Here is a 20,803-nt window from a genome sequence, read left to right on the forward strand (position 1 = left end):
GGTAGACAGAGAAGCTGGTAAGTGACGCTAATTATGGCGTCATTGCCTCTCACCATCTTAGTGGAGTCCTCAAAGTTTTGGAGGACGGCACAGATGTCTGAAATCCATGCCCACTCATCAGCTCTTATGTGCGGAGGCTGATCCGAATAACGACAGGCGTGTTGAAGCTGGTACTCAACAACTGCCCTCTGCTGCTCACAAATCCTTCCCAACATCTGCAACGTTGAGTTCCAACGTGTGGTGACATCGCACACCAGTCGGTGAGCTGGAAGCTGCAAACTCTGCTGAAGCATTGCGAGGGCAGCGGAAGCTTTAGGTGAATTTCAAAAATGGGCACACATGCGGAGTACTTTGACAAGCAGATCAGGCAGATCCGAGTAGGTTTTGAGAAACCGCTGAACCACTAGGTTGAGCACATTAGCCAGGTATGGTACGTGTCCGAGCTTGCCTAGCTTCAAAGCCGCCACCAGGTTCCAGCCATTGTCACACATGATCATGCCTGGCTGTAGGTTCAGCGGTGATTGCATACTCTTTTACAGCTGTCAACAACTCTTCAGTGGTGTTCGGTTTGTCACCTAAGCATATTAGCTTCAGCACAACCTGTTGCTGCTTTGCCGAGGCAGTGCTGCAGTACTTGCAACTTCCAACCGGCTGAGGAGGAGGTGCAGCAGCTGTAGAATGTGGGGGCAACCCTCATTGACCCAGGGCCCGCAATTCTCGTTGTTCCGTCCCAGGGTCCCGGCTTCCACTATATAAACCTAGTGTGCCGTCAGCAAGATGTACCGTCTCTGGCTACAAGCAATTGCCCATGTGTCTGTCGTTAGGTGGACCTTTCCAGTAACTGCTTTGTTGAGGGCATGGGTAATTTTCTGGGATATGTGCTTGTGTAAGGCGGGGACGGCACACCAGGAGAAATAGTGGCGGCTGGAGACAGAGTACCGAGGGACGGCCACTGCCATCAGGTTGTGGAAAGATTCTGTCTCGACACAAGCCTAAAAGGCAACATTTCAAATGTAAGCAATCAAGAAATGTGGGATTTAGTAGTGGGGCGTTGGTTTCGTATTTGTGCTTGCGTTCAAAGGACTGTGGTAGGGACAACTGAACGCAGTGCTGGAACAAGGACATGGTTGCTGATGGTGATTGTTGCAAGTGTGCAATGACAGGTGCAGGATGGGAGGCATCTTTGCCTGTGCCATGGACATGGGATTGACGTGCAGGCACAACAGCGAAACAGGCAGTGGGGTCTCCCGCAGACACTGATTGTGAAACCAGGCGTTCAGCCCACCTAGTCAGGTGCTTTGCTGTCATGTCCCTGAGTATGCTGGTGGTGGTCAGTCTGGTTATTTTGCTGCCCCTGCCCTGCTGATGCTGGCATGGCAGAGGTTGCAAATTACCTTTTTGGTATCTGGACCGTCTTTAAATACTTTAAATAAGAGCCAGACTCTGGAAGACCTAACAGTTGGACTGGCAACTTCCCTTGTGTTGGTGTTCCGGGGAACTGTTGCCCGCCTTGTGTCTGTGGCCACCCCACTGCTTGTTCCTGCCTGTTGTGGTGCTATGCCTCCCTCCCCCCCTCTGTGCTGCTAACCTCGCTATGTATGTCACCTTGCCAGGTTGGGTCAGTGACTTCATCATCCACCACCTCGTCTTCTACGTACGCACCCTGGGCCTCCTCCTGACTTGGTGGCAATTGTCTCATCATCATCATCCACCTCTTGCGTCCGTTTCCAACCTTCTCCTTCATGTGACCGTGGCTGCTCAAATATTTGGGCATTGCTACATATGATCTCCTCTTGCCCTGCTTGAAGCGGGCTGGGCGAGAGGCCCGAATCTATAAATGGAAAAAGACCAGCTCTTCATCAGAGTGTCCAAGTGTGGGTTCAGTTGTCTCGGGCACTCGGCATGGTGGAAGGAAGGAGGATCAGGGTGAGGAATATGTGGTCCAGACTCACGGCTACTGAGACTTGATCATGTGGAAGACAGGGTGGTGGTGGTGGCAAACTGACTGGAAGCATTATCTGCTATTCAAGCAACAATCTTTTCACACTGCTCTGGCTTCAAGAGTGGTGTCCCTTGTAATTGGTACAGGAAGGTAGTTCGATATGATATGGTTGTTTGTTGTACTCCCTCAGCAGGCACAATTTCATCTTGCCCATGGCCTCGGCCTCTGTGTGCACCATCACCATCATGTCCACTTCCCAGTCCCTTGCCATGTGCCTTGCCCATTTTAAGGGGTGTATAATATTTGGCACGCTCCACACAATTTCTATATTATTACCACAGTAATATGGGATCACTTGTGATGACCACGGTTTTAGGCAGTGGCCTTGTAGTGTGGTATTGGTCAGCGACCATGTTTGTATAGTTTGGAACAACACACTGCTGGCAGACTTGAAATGGAGTGTAATATTTGGCACGCTCCACAAAATGTCTCTATTATTACGACAGTAATATCGGATCACGTCTGATGATGGACAAGTTTCACTACTTCCACAATACAGCAATGTGAATAAAATCAACCAAATCTGGCTGTATGCTGCTAACAAGCAAATGGAGCAGTTACAATGGTGTATTATATTGCTCTGTAAGCAAATAATCAGGATTAAGCGCAAAAATATTAGCCCTGATATCTAGGCCTATGGCTATCTGTAACAGCAGCAGCAGACAGAATGTGCAATGGACTCTATTCTGCTCTATACACTATCCGCAAACTATACCTGCCTAACTCCTGCTATCACCAGGTTTAGTCCTTTGAAGGACTGTTAGTTCAGATGGATATACAGTATATACAACTGTGCACAAAAGTTTACATACCCCGGAAGAATTTTTGCTTTCTTGGCCTTGTTTCAGAGAATATGAATGATAACAAAAATACTTTTTCTCCACTCATGGTTATTGGTTGGGTGAAGCAATTTATTGTCAAACTACTGAGTTTTCGCTTTTTAAATCTTAATGATAACCAAAAGCATCCAAATGACCCTGATCAAAAGTACACATACCCTGGTGATTTTGGCCTGATAACATGCTCAGAATTTGACACAAATGGGTTTGAATGACTACTAAAGGTAACATTCTCACCTGTGACCTGTTTGCTTGTAATCCTTGTGTGTGCATAAAAGCTGAGTGAGTTTCTGTGATCTAGACAGACTCTTGCATCTTTCATCCAGCCACTGACTTTCTGGATTGTGAATCATGAGGAAAGCAAAAGAATGGTCAACGGATCTATGGGAAAAGGTAGTTGAACTGTATAACACAGGAAAAGGATACAAAGAAATATCCAAGGAATTGATAATGCCAGTCAGCAGCGTTCAATTTGTGATTAACAAATGGAAAATCTGGGGCTCTGTAATAACCAAACCACGGTCAGGTAGACCAACAAAAATTTCGGCCACAACTGCCAGGAAAATTGTTCAGGATGCAAAGAAAAACCAACAAATAGCGTCAGCTGAAGTTCAGGACTCTCTGAAAACTAGCGGTGTGGCTGTTTCAAGATGCTCAATAATGATGGACTTGAAGAAAAATGGGCTGCATGGTCCTGTCGCCAGAAGAAAGCCATTACTGCACAAATGCCACAAAGTATCTTGCTTACAATAAGCCAAACAGCACAGAGACGAGCCTCAAAACTTCTGGAACAAGGTAATTTGGAGTGATGAGACCAAAATTGAACTTTTTGGCCACAACCATAAACGTTACATTTGGAGAGAGGTCAACAAGGCCTATGATGAAAGGAACACCATTCCTACTGTAAAGCACAGAGGTGGTTCGCTGATGTTTTGGGCATGTGAGAGCTACAAAGGCACAGGAAACTTGGTAAAAGTTGAAGGAAAGATGAATGCAGCACGTTATCAGCAAATTTGCACTCATCATCCCGGAAGCTGCGCATGGGACACTTGGATGTTCCAAAATAGCAACGATCCAAAACACAAAGACAAGTCGACCTGTCATTGGCTACAGCAGAACAAAGTGAAGGTTTTGGAGTGGCCATCTCAGCCTCCTGACCTAAATATCATTGAGCCATTCTGGGGAGATTTCAAGCGCACAGTTCATGCTAGACAGCCCAGGAATTTACAGGAACTGGAGGCTTTTTGCCAAGAAGAATGGGCAGCTTTACCGTCTGAGAAAATAAAGAACCTCATCCACAACTACCACATAAGATTTCAAGCTGTCATTGATGTTAAGGGGGCAATACACGGTATTAATAACTGGGATATGTGAACTTTTGATCAGCGTCATTTGGATGTTTTTGGTTGTCATTAAGATTTAAAAAGAGAAACACAGTAGTTTGACAATAAATGGCTTCACCCAATCAATAACCATGAGTGGAGAAAAAGTTTTGTTATCATTCATATTTTCTGAAACAAGGCCAAGAAAGCAAAAATTCTGCCGGGGTATGTAAACTTTTGAGCACAACTGTATATATCTCTATCTATCTTGCTGTGGAATACCCAACTAATAAACCGCCAATTCTCTCCCTACTCTGCCTGTTTCCGGGTAGACTGTGATGAGCATAGGGTCACCAGGTCTTATATAGACCCAGTGACGCTATGCGTCCAGCCAATCACTGTAATGCCACAACCGACATGGCTATGGCATTACAGTGAGTGGCAGGTAATCCCCGCATGTTTATTCACGGTCTAAAGAGCGCCAAATATGCGGAGCAGGGACCCGAGCTCCCGCCCGAGCATCCCGGAAGGACACGCGGACCAGTTGCGAGCACGCTCGCTCATCACTAATGATAGTTTGACACTCAGGCTGGATAGCATCCAATACCCCAACTTAGTCTGGAGACATCACACAGGAGGCCTTCTTACCTTTGATGAAAATTTCACAATTTTTAAACTTCTAATTTTTATTTCATTTCCCACATGTCTACTTTACATCAGCACAGTTTTTGTTAGAAGGGTTATAAGTTGACCAGTGATTTCTCATTTTTCCAACAAAATTAACAAAACCATTTTTTAGGGACCACATCACATTTTAAGTGACTTTGAGGGGTCTCTGACAGAAAATACCCAAAAGTGAAACAATTTTAAAAACTGCCCCCCCCGCCCCCCGTTCAGGTGCTTCTCAGGAACTGAAACAATGTGGAAGAAAAAAATGAACATGTAACTTTTTTTTTTACAAAAATGTAACTTACACACACTTTTTTTTAATTTTCACAAGGGTAACAGGAGACAATAGACTCCAAAATTTGTTGTGCAATTTCTCCTGAGTACGCCAATACCCCATATGTGGGTGATAACTACTGTATGAGCGCACGGCAGGGCTCGGAAGGGAAGGAGCACTGTTTTAATTTTTTGAACATAACATCGTCTGGAATTAAGAGCGGACACCATGTCGCGTTTGGAGAGCCCCTAATGTGCCTTAACAGTGGAAACCCTCCACAAGCTACCCCATTTTGGAAACTAGTATTGTAAAGTGCTGCAGAATATGTTGGCGCTAAATAAATAAAGATTATTATTATTATTCCCCTCATGGAACCTATCTAGATGTGTGATGAGCACCTTGAACCCCCAAGTGTTTTACAGAAGTAAACTTTAGAGTCGTGAAGATAAAATATTAGCCAATTTATTTTTTTATCTCACAAGGGTAACAGGTGAAATTGCACCGTGTTCAAAAAGTCAAACGGTTCTCCTCCCCTTCCGAGCCCTGCTGTGTCCCCAAACAGTAGTTTTCCCCCACATATGGGGTATCTGCGAACTCAGGAGACACAACCATTACACAGTACACAGCAGGGGCACATTTATAAGATTATATCCGCACACGAACATTTTGTTAAAGACATCATCCATTTATGGAAATTATTATTATTCCAAGATCTTTTGATTAAAATGAACTTTGTTCGTGGGAAACTCCTTTTAAAGGGAATCTGTCACCCCCTGGGAGATATCAGACCTCTACTATGGGCATACAGGTTATAGAAAAGTAAATCTATACATACCTGTATGGCCCATAGTAGAGGTTTGATTGCAGAGAAAAGTGTTTTTTTTATCACCTCTGTTATCCACAGGCTTGGCGTCCGGGGGACGTCAAGAAATCCCCGCCTAACTGTTTATTATTTCCCGAAATCCCTGCCTATATGCTTAGTTACCATATCCCCCTCTCCCCTGCACTTAACAGGGCCCTGTGACGTGCACTGTGCTCCTTGACTTCCAGGGCATGCGCAAAGCGCCGCTCACTTAGAGCGTGCAATGCTTCATCCCCCATCTCTCCATGCACTGCGCCGCAGGGTTCTATTGCGCAGGCGCCGGGGAGGTCACTGTCACTTCCCGGCGCCTGCACAATAGAACCCTGAGGCTCTAATCCCTGCCTAAACAGTTAGGCGGGGATTTCTTGGCGGCCCCCGGACGCCAAGCCTGTGGAAAACAGAGTGGATAAAAACACATTTCTCAGCAATAAAACCTCTACTATGGGCCATACCGGTATGTATAGATTTACTTTAATATAACCTGTATGCCCATAGTAGAGGTCTGATATCTCCCAGGGGGTGACAGATTCCCTTTAAATGTATTTGTTTTTTTAAATGCTTATGTCATCATTGAACCATTGGTAGATTGATCTAGTACTCCATATTTTTTAATTTTTTTGTATTATCTAGAACAGAGGTCCCCAACCGCCGGTCCGCGGACCAGGACCGGGCCGTTGGGGTTTTTCAGCCGGTCCGCGGCGCCGCTGACCAGGGCCGGCGTCAGCACCCGGGCAAATGCCGGGGCTCTGAGCAGGCAGAGGGGCCCACTGGCGGTCGCGCACCCCGCTGGGCTATGGGCGGAGGAGAGCGGTGTCAGCGCCCGCCTTTCTCCGCCGCTTGCTCAACGCCCCGGCAGCCCGATACTTACCTCTCCCCGTGCCTCCGCAGATCAGCTGTCTTCCTGCTCTGCGCTCCCTGTGACGTCTCAGGTCAGAGGGCGCGGTGACGTCTTTACACCGCGCCCTCCCCTGAGCCGTCACAGGGAGCGCTGAGCGGGAAGAAACGACAACGCTGGAGTTCGGAGCCGAGCAGCGAGCGGCGGGCAGCAGGTAGCAGGTGAGGAGAAGGGAGGTGAGTATTTGATTTTTTTTTTTTTATAATGTATGGAGGCATGGGGCAGTATAAAGAGGGGAGGGGGGGCATCCTGCTTGGGGCATTATAAAGAGGAGGGGTGACAGCCTGCATGGGGCATTATAAGGTGGGGAACAGCCTGCATGGGGCATTATAAAGAGGGGGGGATTCCTGCTTGGGGCATTATAATGAGGAGGGGTGACAGCCTGCATGGGGCATTATAAGGTGGGGAACAGCCTGCATGGGGCATTATAAAGAGGGGGGGATTCCTGCTTGGGGCATTATAATGAGGAGGGGTGACAGCCTGCATGGGGCATTATAAGGTGGGGACCAGCCTGCATGGGGCATTATAAAGAGGGGGGGATTCCTGCTTGGGGCATTATAATGAGGAGGGGTGACAGCCTGCATGGGGCATTATAAGGTGGGGAACAGCCTGCATGGGGCATTATAAAGAGGGGGGGATTCCTGCTTGGGGCATTATAATGAGGAGGGGTGACAGCCTGCATGGGGCATTATAAGGTGGGGACCAGCCTGCATGGGGCATTATAAAGAGGGGGGATTCCTGCTTGGGGCATTATAATGAGGAGGGGTGACAGCCTGCATGGGGCATTATAAGGTGGGGAACAGCCTGCATGGGGCATTATAAAGAGGGGGGATTCCTGCTTGGGGCATTATAATGAGGAGGGGTGACAGCCTGCATGGGGCATTATAAGGTGGGGACCAGCCTGCATGGGGCATTATAAGGTGGGGAACAACCTGCACGGGGCATTATAAAGAGAGGGGGGGACATCCTGCATGGGGCATTATAAAGAGGAGGGGTGACAGCCTGCATGGGGCAGTATAAAGAGGAGAGGTGACAGCCTGCATGGGGCAGTATAAAGAGGAAGGGTGACAACCTGCATGGAGCATTATAAAGAGGAGGGGTGACAGCCTGCATGGGGCATTATAAAGAGGGGGGGTGACAGCCTGCATGGGGCAGTATAAAGAGGAGGGGTGACAGCCTGCATGGAGCATTATAAAGAGGAGGGGTGACAGCCTGCATGGAGCATTATAAAGAGGAGGGGTGACAGCCTGCATGGGGCATTATAAAGAGGGGGGGTGACAGCCTGCATGGGGCAGTATAAAGAGGAGGGGTGACAGCCTGCATGGGGCAGTATAAAGAGGAGGGGTAACAGCCTGCATGGAGCATTAAAAGGGGGGGGCCTGTATGGGGCATTATGTGGGGGGGGACAGCCTGCATGGAGCATTATAAGGGGGGGGGGGCAGCCTGTATGGGGCATTATGTGGGGGGTAACAGCCTGCATGCAGCATTATATGGGGACCGGTATCCTGTATGGAGCGTTATATGGGGGCCAGTATCCTGTATGAAGCGTTATATGGGGGCCAGTATTCTGTATGGAGCCTTATATGGGGGCCAGTATTCCGTATGGGGTCTTATATGGGGGCCAGTATTCCGTATGGGGTCTTATATGGGGGCCAGTATTCCGTATGGGGTCTTATATGGGGGCCAGTATTCCGTATGGGGCCTTATATGGGGGCAAGTATTCCGTATGGGGCCTTATATGGGGGCAAGTATTCCGTATGGGGCCTTATATGGGGGCAAGTATTCCGTATGGGGCCTTATATGGGGGCAAGTATTCCGTATGGGGCCTTATATGGGGGCCAGTATTCCGTATGAAGCGTTATATGGGGGCCAGTATTCCGTATGGGCGTTATATGGGGACCAGTATTCCGTATGGAGCCTTATATGGGGGCCACTATTCTGTGTGGAGCGATTCACCGGTTTCTGAGCTATTGTAGAATTTACAATAGATATCACTCATGAAGTGAAATCTTTGCATTGTACTATATATATATATATTTCTCCGCCGTATCTCTGCATCATGAATCGTGGTATGTGTTAAAGGGGCCCACTGAGACTCTTTCGCCCGGGGCCCAGAAAAACCTGGAGCCGGCCCTGCCGCTGACAGCTAGCTCCGCGGCCCTGCGCCTGGTCAGAACTCGCTCTGTGTGGATTTATAATGTTTTCTGCCATAGCCGTGACAGCTCGCAGCTCCCGGCAGAGAACATTATGCAGGACGGGGTGGGGCGTCGGGCGGGTCTTAGTAACGCAGCCCTCCACAGCACAGCATGGTACCTGTTGTACGTCATGGGGCGGGTCTTAGTGACGCGGCCCTCCTGCACAGCATGGTGTGTTCCTGACGGGGTGGGGCGGCAGGCTCTCCTCACTGACACGCCCCCGGCAGAACATGTTATGTGGGGCGTGCTGGAGCAGCAGACTGGCTTCAGTGACGCGGCTCCCGGTACCGGTGTTCAGTGTGTAGCGCTGCTAAGCAGCAGCGCTGTATTCACTGACGCTCAATGTACAATGCTGCTACTTAGCAGCGCTGTACACCGAGGTCCCGCCAGCATCCTCCCCATACAGCTCCACCCCTCCATAACCCCACCCCCATATGACCAAAGCCCCGCCCCCACCCCCACCGGGCCATGGAAAACTGGTCTTGCTTAAAGCCGGTCCCTGGTGCAAAAAAGGTTGGGGACCTCTGATCTAGAAGAATTGAGATTGTTCTGGGGAAAGTTTTGGGGAATTTTAGATTAAAATTTATGGATTCCTCTATTTTTTTATTTATATAGATCCAAATCAGGGATGTTGAAGTCACTTTTAAGTGAGTTAAAGATTTGTAATTGTCCAGAGTTAGGGTCATTTAGGATGTCTTGTGGGTGAGACACTCCAGATGATGGCTATTGGTTTATGAAAATTTTCAGAATGGCACTTTCTGAGAATGTTTTGTATATTACGAGGCTTAATCTTGGATACTTTATCCTTATTTGTACAATGTAATTTTTTTCCACACATATACTGAGGCCTTAAGGCTATGTTCACACTAGGCTTTTTTTTTTTTTTTAAGCAAATTTTACAGTACCAGCAAAGTCTGAGATTTCAGAAATCTCATGCACACACATTGGTTTTTGTGTCATCAGTATTTTGTGCTTTGCATGTTTTTTGCACAATAGAGCATGTCACTTCTTTCAGCGTTTATCACCCATTGAAAGTAATGGGTGGTAAAAAAACGCATAGTGTGAACATAGATATAACATAGATATCAGGTTTTGCTGCGCTTTTAGTGAAAAAAAGCAAGTAGAGCAGTATGTGAACTCATTTATTTTTGTGATTTTTACCATCTTGTCTTGGTCACTTGAGATGGCAGTTTGGATTAGGACAGTTTAATTAAATTAGTGAAGTGTACAATTTAAACACCTGGTTGAGCTAGGTGTGAGATTGAATCATACCTTTGGCCCAGCGAGGTGTGAAATTGAACAATCACTGAGCAACTCAATGGCAGACCATAGTGTCCTACAAACTCAATGCACTGCCAGTGTTTTAGGTAAACTATTCCTGAACAAGTCACCTCTCCCCACTGTTACATTTGTAATTCTGATTAATATGGTTTCACATATGTCTTGCATTGGTGACCTGTGTTCAAGCTCCTGTGGTGGAAGCAAAGATGAACTTTGGGATACTGAAAAAAACAGCACAAACGCAACAATGCCTGCATTTTTGATGCAGCTTCTTTCCTGCCAAAAGATCAGGTTTTGTTGCAGAAAAAAAATGCTGAAAAAATGCCTAGTGTGAACATAGCCTAAGTGTTGGGAAGATTAGTAATTTAAGTTTAGTATCAAAAATATGAGCCTGAATTAGAGATGTTGTTGTTGAGGTATGTTTCTATTTCTAACCAACCTGATTTCCATTACTGGAGAAACCATTATTGTGTCTGGCTTACTGAAATAGTTAAGTAATAACCTGTAAGGTTGGGTAACTCCATGTCACCTCTTCTTGTTTTTTTAACTAGAATATGTTTTGCTGTTCTGGGTGGCTTATTTTTCCATATAAATCTGGACATATGTTGCTGTAGCTTTTTTTACCAGGTGACCGGAATATATAGAATATTCTGGGTAGAATCAACATTTTGTATAAAGTTATCTTTTCTAACCAATCAAAGTTAAATAGGTATGTTAATTCGTCTTGAATGGTCTTCTATATACTGTGTAAGTTTTCTATGATCATGGTGGGACTTGGGTTTGTGATCTGTCTTTTTCCTGGTTCTTATTCAAGAAGAAGCTAAGTATTTTAGGTTTCTCTGAGTTTGTCTTTCTGAGACGACAGCTAGTGAATTTATTACGCCAGTTATAGAGCTTAATATGTCGTCAGCATATAAACAAATTTTATGCTTTCTTCTGCTAGTAGATATACTTTTGAGGCTTATTTTATCTTCGAGATTCCGCGAAGGGCTCCATTATCATGACAAATAGAAGGGGTGAGAGAGGGCACCCCGGTCTCGTGGCATTGGAGCTAAGGAAGTTTGATAAGTAGGTGTTAGCTAGTACATTAGAGGGGACTGAGTGTAAGGCCATGATGCTTTTTAATATTTGTCCAGTAAATCCAAATTTTTCTAAAGTTGACCGCATTAATTCCACTGCATTCTATTGAAAGCCTTCTCTACATCCAGAGATAGGAGCAGAGAAGGCGTTCAGTGTTTTTCTATAAGCGAGACCAGGTTAATAGTTCTTCTAGTGGAGTCAGAGGCTTGTCTTTCACGGACTAAACCCACCTGGTCGGAGTGAACCACACTGGGGATAATTTTTGCAAGCCATAGGGCTAAAAGTTTGGCATATGCCTTTACATCCGTGTTTAGTAAAGTTATAGGCCTATAGCTGGTTACTTTGGTTGGATCCTCACCACTTTTAGGTATAACTACAACTGTGGCCCTCAGCAACTCTTTGGTAAAACTTCCGTTTATTTAGGATGTCAGTTAATTCTAAGTTCTTCAAATGTTTGTAGGTATTCATTAGAAAACCATCAGGGCCTGGACTCTTCCCCTTTTTCAGTGCATAGACAAAGGAGCGGACCTCATCTTCTGTAAATGGTCTGCTTAGATTGGTTAGTGCTTCAGATATTGTGGGGAGGTTGATTATTATTATTTTTTTTTTTAAGGAACAAGTCACGCAATGTGTGGGAAAGACTAAGTGCAACACGAAGGGAAGAGGGGGGAGGAAGGCCAAACACTAGGGAAAGGGGGACTGGTGACCCCTAGGCCGATCTAATAATACCCTGCCTACCCTAACATCCCTATATTGGTTCCATACCAATCGCCAAGCAGGACCCTAAACCCTTTTTTTTATTTTTTTAACCCACACACACACAGGCGGTGGCTCGGCTGAGGAGACTACTGCTCCCCTCAACCGCACCGCTCTTGATGTAATCAGCGGGAGCGGCGGTCGGATGATGGGAGAAGTAGTCTTCCCCAGCCGACCTGGGTACCACTGTACGTGCCTTTTTGCAGCGTATTTGACCCATTGACTATTCAAATACGCAGCAAACAACCGCAGCAAATCCAAAGATATGGCGATTTTTAGGGGCGCTAGTGGGAATAATCAGATTTACCTGCAGCAATTAGTAAGGGGCACCATATACCACATAGAAATAAACAAATTGTAAAAAGAGATCTACTGCGCTGGTGTACTGAATCTTAAAATATAACGAGAGGGTTGGCGGTAAAAAAGGGTTTTATTTGTTCAAAGAATATTTAAAATGATATATAAAAAAAGTATGTAGTTAAAATACAAGGTTAAAATCCAGGAGAAGTAAGGGGTTCCTTCAGTGTTGAGGAATGTGTTCAGGAGTCCAGGTTCTCCTTATTGGCTTATCTTTATTGATCCAAGACGTATTGGTGCCTGAAAAAAGTATATATTTACTATAGTGAGCTCTGCAGAACACCAACAGATTACCTTTTAATAGGTCATGGTCCTGGTTACCTGGAATGCCTCTGGCCTGCTTTGCTGAATCTGTCAGCTGTGAGTGAAGAGGGGGCCAATTAGTAGGAGACAAAACTGCTGCCACCTTTTAACAGTGGTTTAGATAGTTACCTGTTTTAGTGAAGATGTGAGTTTGGTAATAGAATCCGTTAACCTGGGGAGTCACAGTCCTGGGTAGGCCTGGAGGACTATATGATGGTGTTGAGTAGGAACTTGGGGAAAAAAAAAGGTGAGTAATTATAGCAATACGTCTTGGATCAATAAAGATAAGCCAATAAGGAGAACCTGGACTCCTGAACACATTCCTCAACACTGAAGGAACCCCTTACTTCTCCTGGATTTTAACCTTGTATTTTAACTACATACTTTTTTTATATATCATTTTAAATATTCTTTGAACAAATAAAACCCTTTTTTACCGCCAACCCTCTCGTTATATTTTAAGATTCAGTACACCAGCGCAGTAGATCTTTTTACAAATCCAAAGATATATTTATACCTACAGGTTTGCTGCGATTCAATGAAAGTCAATGTACGGGAAACCCTGCATTTACGCTACATAGAATAGACATGCTGCATATTTAAAAGCAATGACAATCCTGAGCGGAAAATTCCACATCATGTGCACAGCACATCAGGATTGTCATTGCATTAGCAGATGGATTACCTAGCGTTTTTGATCAGAGCTGTGAAGTCGGTAAGCCAAACCTCTGGCTCCTCAATTTCTATGACACCAACTCCACGACTCCTACTCCCTCATACGTGGCTCATGTTTAAGTGATAAATTTACTGTAGCACAGATTCATCTCAGCTAAAAGTCTAGACCCTTAGATCAGGAATAGGACAGACATTTATAGGATATTTCATAACTTTCCCAAATTCTTATGAAAAAATATTCCCCACAAACTGCATTTAACTACTGTACCCAATTTATTATATATTTTAGGAGTTGGTCCATTTTATACCGACTCTGACGCCACCAAAATGGACACTGACTCCACAACTCCGACTCCACAGCCCTGTTTTTGATGCGTTTCTGTGCTGAAAAAACGCTGCAAAAACACATATAAGGTTAAGTGCATTTTGAGTCTCCTCTGAACATGTAACTGGAACCGATTCATGACAGTCAGTGAAACATGTACTGAAAATATGGCTATACTAGAGAAGGGAAAGTTGAAAGGACATAATCTGGTGGCCTAACTCTGTAATCTCAGTCCCTCTTTAGTGGACTGTTCTCTGTCAATAATTTAATTTTTACAGTTAGTATTTCCATGCAATCTCTAATGTAACGCTACAAGCATCCCTCTGGGCAAAGCCTTTATAGACTGCGCACGCGCAATGCTCCTGCGCCTTCTGGCTCCACACAGAAGAACGCATGGAGCCGTTAAAGGTAAGAGGAATGTATGGCGCCGGAAATCGGGTTATGCGTAGACACTGAACACATACCGCAATCTCCGGCGCTATACTTTCATACTTATCTGACCGGGAGGAGTGTTGCCGCGGCGCCTCTGTTCTGGCTGGAGAGAAGGGCAGGAGTGAGGCGTCGGAAACGGCGCATACGCATAGCGCTATCCGGCCCCATTTTACTGAAGACACATTTGCAGTGTGTCTTCAGCAAAATGGCGCTGGACAGCACGGTATGGCCACGCGCGTACTCCAGCACCACACTCCTCCCCCGGCCTCCGGCACAACGAGACACAGCTCTGGAGCACAAGGAAGAAAGGTGAGTATAAGTGTTTATTTTTTTGAATGTGTGTAGCGTGAAAGGGATGAGGGATGAGGGGGTTCCAGGCATGCCAGGATAGGGATGAGGGGGTTCCATGCATACCTCGATAGGGATGAGGGGCCATGTATACGAGGATACGGATGAGGGGTACCATACATGCCAAGATAGGGATGAGGGATGGGGTACCATGCATGTCAGGATAGGGATGAGGGGGTTCCATGCATACCAGGATGAGGGATGAGGTGGAACCATGCATACTAGGATGAGGTAGAACCATGCATACCAGGATGAGGGATGAGGTGGTACCATGCATTACAGGATAGGGATGAGGGGGTTCCATGCATACCAGGATAGGGATGAGGGGCCATGCATACGAGGATACGGATGAGTGGTACCATACATACCAGGATAGGGATGAGGGATGGGGTTCCATGCATACCAGGATAGGGATGAGGTGGTACCATGCATACCAGGATAGGGATGAGGTGGAACCATGCATACCAGGATGAGGGATGAGGTGGTACCATGCATACCAGGATGAGGGATGGGGCACCATGCATACCAGGATAGGGATGAGGGATTGGGGCACCATGCATACCAGGATAGGGATGAGGGATGGGACACCATGCATACCAAGATAGGGGTGAGGAGGTACCATGCATGCCAGGATGAGGGCCATGCAAACCAGGATATGGATGAGGGGTGCCATACATACCAGAATGAGGGATGGGGTACCATGCCTACCAGGATAGGGATGAGGGGGTACTATGCTTACCAATGATAGGGATGAGGGGTACCATACATGCCAGGATGAGGAATGGCATACCATGCATACCAGGATAGGGATGAAGGGGTACCATGCATACCAGGCTAGGGATGAGGGAGTACTATGCATACCATGATGCGGATGAGGGTTACCATGCATACCAAGATAGGGATGAGGGGGTACCATGCATACCAGAATGAGAGGCCATTCTTACCAGGATAGGGATGAGGGATGGGGGGGTGCCATGCATACCAGGATGAGGGATGGGGGGGTGCCATGCATACCAGGATGAGGGATGGGGGGGTGCCATGCATACCAGGATGAGGGATGGGGGGGTGCCATGCATACCCGGATGAGGGATGGGGGGGTGCCATGCATGCCAGGATTGGGGGATGAGGGGTGCCTTGCATACCAGGATTGGGGGACCATATACCAATAAAAATGCCCGGGCGTAGAACGGGTTCAATAGCTAGTAATATATATATATATATAATATAAATAGTAATATAATTACAATGTAATGTTACTGACACATTATTTTTATTCTTGGTAGATGACTGTACCAGAAGCTCAGAGGGACATCTGATATTCTCTGATTTTTCAGCAGATAATCTTGATATGACACCGAATACTTGTGAAGAACATGTCATTACGCTGCATACACCTCAAGATGTTATCAGAAAAAATCTGTCATCTGATCCTTATCAACAAGTTTTTTCTTCCGCTTCATCAAAAACAAATATGGAAAACAAAAGTCACAGAAGGGCTGTTGACCATGAAATAGCTGACATAGGGGAGAAACCATTGTCATGTTCAGAATGTGGCAAATGTTTTACATTGAAATCATGTCTTGTTAGACATCAGAAAATACACACAGGGATGAAGCCATTTTCATGTTCAAAATGTGGAAAATGGTTTACACAAAGAACATGTCTTATTACTCATCAGAGAACTCATATAACTCACACAGCAGAGAAGCCATTTTCATGTTCAGAATGTGGAAAACATTATAGTAAGAAATCCAAACTTTCTAGACATCACAGAATTCACACTGGAGAGAAACCATTTTCATGTTCAGAATGTGGGAAATGTTTTAATAGAAAATTGCATCTCATTACACATCAGAGAATGCACACAGGGGAGAAACCATTTTCATGTTCAGAATGTGGGAAATGTTTTACATATAAACCAAGTCTTGTTGCACATCAGCTAAATCACACAGGGGAGAAGCCATTTTCATGTTCAGAATGTGGAAAATGTTTTAATAGGAAATCGCATCTCACTACACATCAGAGAATTCATACAGGGGAGAAGCCATTTTCATGTTCAGAATGTGGGAAATGTTTTACATATAAACCAAGGCTTGTTGCACATCAGAGAGTGCACACAGGTGAGAAGCCATTTTCATGTTCAGAATGTGGGAAATGTTTTATAGAGAAATCAAGTCTTGTTACACATCAGAGAATTCACACAGGTGAGAAGCCATATTTATGTTCAGAATGTGGGAAATGTTTTATAGAGAAATCAAGTCTTGTTAAACATCAAAAAATTCACACAAAGGAGAAGCCATTTTCATGTTCAGAATGTGGGAAATGTTTTAATAGAAAATTTCATCTCATTACACATCAGAGAATGCACACAGGGGAGAAACCATTTTCATGTTCAGAATGTGGGAAATGTTTTACATATAAATCAAGTCTTGTTACACATCAGCTAAATCACAAAGGGGAGAAGCCATTTTCATGTTCAAAATGTGGAAAATGTTTTAATAGGAAATCGCAGCTCATTACACATCAGAGAATTCATACAGGGGAGAAGCCATTTTCATGTTCAGAATGTGGGAAATGTTTTACATATAAACCAAGTCTTGTTACACATCAGAGAATGCACACAGGTGAGAAGCCATTTTCATGTTCAGAATGTGGGAAAAGTTATAGTGAGAAATCCATACTTGTTAAGCATCAGAAAATTCACACAGGTGAGAAGCCATTTTCATGTTCAGAATGTAGGAAATGTTTTGCATATAAATCAAGTCTTGTTACACATCAGAGAATGCACTTGGGTGAGAAGCCATTTTCATGTTCAGAATGTGGGAAAAGTTATAGTGAGAAATCCATACTTCTTAAGCATCAGAGAATTCACACACGTGGGAAGCCATTTTCATGTTCAGAATGTGGGAAATGTTTTAATTGGAAAGGAAGTCTTGTTAAACATCTAAAAACTCACACCGGAACGTAGCCATTTTCTTTTCAAACTCAAAGTTTTATTGATTTTGTAACAGCATCATATAACAAGAAACAAAATCAAAGTCTGGAAGAGGAAGAATGGAAAAAAAGGGATATATAGACTTCATTACATAAAGCGGTAAAGCATATGAATAAATAGAGATAATGGCACAAATATCATGAAATCCATGTAGTATATCGATAAGCAAGACGCTTTAAAAGGTTGTTCAGTACGATAACTATTTTGTTTTTTCTTTCATAAATCTCATTATGTGCCTCTCAATACATTCATTGTGTTATTTTAGCAATGTTACTGATTGAAAAAGGACAGGCATCTAGAGAATGTAGAGAAATATAGAGCAGAGAGGAAAAACATTAACCCTTCTCTATCTCATACTTTGTTTAGAATTATCCAGTCTCGCAGTCTCTGCTCAAAGATCTTTATGCTTCTTATCTCATATGCAACATCCTGCTAATTTCTGTTAAAACCACTGTATGGGTTTCTGTATAAATAGAAACTGATGTGCTCACAATCCGTGTGCAGTCATTTCTCCAAGCGCTCGTAATATTGGAGGGCCTAATCTCTTAATTCGGCCTCACTGGTGATCTGGCATATCTGACTATTGGGTCAGAATCAAAACAGCTACAACATTACCTTTTTTTCATTTTCTAGCAGCACGTTCTCGTGACTGGCTGCAGCTCTGATGGGGTTAATCAACAACTTCCTCTCTCCTTTCTTCCTGTGTCCTAATGCTACAAGTTCCATCATGCTTTGCAGTGACCTGTAAGCCAGCACTTATCACACCCACTCAAAACCCCTCGCTGCCCTCCTTCCAATATCTTCAATCTGCTACATCTTATTGTGAGAATACAAGCTAGTGATGGGCAGTCCTGTTCTTTTTGGTGATCTGGCTGTGCTCCCCAAAAAGAGTCGGCTCTTTTTGATCCTAAATTGATCCCTATTAAATGTGTTCACAACAGGTGAACACATATTTAAGATGACGTTAATGCGACCGAAACCCAGCTCGCCTGAGGCCAAAACCCCGCCTACTTGCAGTCAACCAATTAAATTGTTCAATGGGTGGAGTTTTGTTGGGATGGGCGGAGTTAAGTCCACCAAACACTGCAATTTTACTCTCTGAGAGAGCCATTCAGAGAATTTAGTGGTTCACCCTGGGGTGCTGGCTCTCATCATTCACAGCAGGGAACCGAATCTTTGTCTCTGATCGTTTGCGACCAACCCTTCACTAGTGCAAGCACCTACTTCTGAGAGTGAAAGATCACATCACCAATCACTGCACAACCAGAGAAATAAAGCTTTTATTTTTTTTCCTCTTTCTTGTGTATGTATGTATATACAGTACAGACCAAAAGTTTGGACACACTTTCTCATTTAAAGATTTTTCTGTATTTTCATGACTATGAAAATTTTACATTCACACTGAAGGCATCAAAACTATGAATTAACACATGTGGAATTATATACTTAACAAAAAAGTGTGAAACAACTGAAAATATGTCTTCTATTCTAGGTTCTTCAAAGTAGCCACCTTTTGCTTTGATGACTGTTTAAATAACAGTTTAAATCAAACGCTTTTATTGTCTTTATGTATTTTGGCTATAATGGAGTGCTGCTGCGCTTTCTTTTTATATATCTTATTCAGTTTCTGCAGCTTGCACCTGTTCACATTAGGATGTGCTGGTCAGTTCTTTTTACATATATATATATATATATATTTATATATATATATGTGTACAGTGGTGGCCAAAAGTATTGGCACCCCTGCAATTCTGTCAGATAATACTCAGTTTCTTCCTGAAAATGATTGCAATCACAAATTCTTTGGTATTATCTTCATTTAATTTGTCTTCAATGAAAAAACACAAAAAGAATTGTCCTAAAGCCAAATTGGATACAATTCCACACCAAACCTAAAAAAGGGGGTGGACAAAAGTATTGGCACTGTTTGAAAAATCATGTGATGCTTCTCTAATTCGTGTAATTAACAGCACCTGTAACTTACCTGTGGCACCTAACAGGTGTTGGCAATAACTAAATCACACTTGCAGCCAGTTAACATGGATTAAAGTTGACTCAACCTCTGTCCTGTGTCCTTGTGTGCACCACATTGAGCATGGAGAAAAGAAAGAAGACCAAAGAACTGTCTGAGGACTTGAGAAACCAAATTGTGAGGAAGCATGAGCAATCTCAAGGCTACAAGTCCATCTCCAAAGACCTGAATGTTCCTGTGTCTTCCGTGTGCAGTGTCATCAAGAAGTTTAAAGCCCATGGCACTGTGGCATACTGAACCAGCATTGCTCTCCGCAGCATCTTGCAGCGGCATACTATTCCATCCGGTTTGCGTTTAGTTGGACCATCATTTATTTTTCAACAGGACAATGACCCCAAACACACCACCAGGCTGTATAAGGGCTATTTGACCAAGAAGGAGAGTGATGGGGTGCTACGCCAGATGACCTGGCCTCCACAGTCACCAGACCTGAACCCAATCCAGATGGTTTGGGGTGAGCTGGACCGCAGAGTGAAGGCAAAAGGGCCAACAAGTGCCAAGCGTCTCTGGGAACTCCTTCAAGATTGTTGGAAGACCATTTCCGGTGACTACCTCTTGAAGCTCATCAAGAGAATGCCAAGAGTGTGCAAAGCAGTCATCAAAGCAAAAGGTGGCTACTTTGAAGAACCTAGAATATAAGACATATTTTCAGTTGTTTCACACTTTTTTGTTAAGTATGTAATTCCATTATTTATATATATATATATATATATATATATACTGTATATATATATATATATATATATATAATATATATATATATTTTAGTATACATATATAATATACAGGGATATCACTGTACATATGTCTCTAAAGTTATGTGTATATGTGTAAAATACACTGCACGTGTGCATATATACTGTATGTCTTTCTACATACAGTATACGTGTGTGCATGTATATATTGTTTATATATGTGAGATATATACAGTATATAGATACGCTCTCTGGAGTACCACACATGATGGCATTAGATACAACTCTGCTATGTCAATGTAATACACTGAAGGAGGCTTACCATGCATAAGTGATCAGAGCACAGCAGTGTGACTATTACTCTGCTGCGCTCTAAACACCTGCTATGACAGCAGTGGGGAGCTGTGATCAGCAGCCTGGTACTTTACTACTACTGTCAGGCTGCAAACACCATTCACCGCCACTG

General features: G+C 44.2%; 1 protein-coding gene across 3 annotated transcripts in view; it reads left to right on the top strand.

Annotated features, from left to right (window-relative positions):
• The window catches only part of LOC141270723 (uncharacterized), a 36,243-nt gene extending 18,140 nt beyond the window's left edge, over positions 1–18,103 (top strand). The window contains exon 6 of one of the 3 annotated variants that reach the window (XM_073680818.1): positions 15,899–18,103. In XM_073680818.1, coding sequence (XP_073536919.1) covers positions 15,899–17,583 — 1,685 coding nt within the window. In that variant the 3' untranslated portion in view covers positions 17,584–18,103. The remainder of the gene's footprint in view (positions 1–15,898) is intronic. The other 2 variants (XM_073680819.1, XM_073680820.1) reach the window with 2 other exon arrangements.
• Positions 18,104–20,803: the final 2,700 nt, after the last annotated feature.

The sequence above is a fragment of the Phyllobates terribilis genome, unplaced genomic scaffold (assembly GCF_046119375.1).
Source record: "Phyllobates terribilis strain yellow unplaced genomic scaffold, ASM4611937v1 Scaffold_5__5_contigs__length_657084704, whole genome shotgun sequence".
In the NCBI taxonomy this organism is placed as follows: Eukaryota; Metazoa; Chordata; class Amphibia; order Anura; family Dendrobatidae; genus Phyllobates; species Phyllobates terribilis.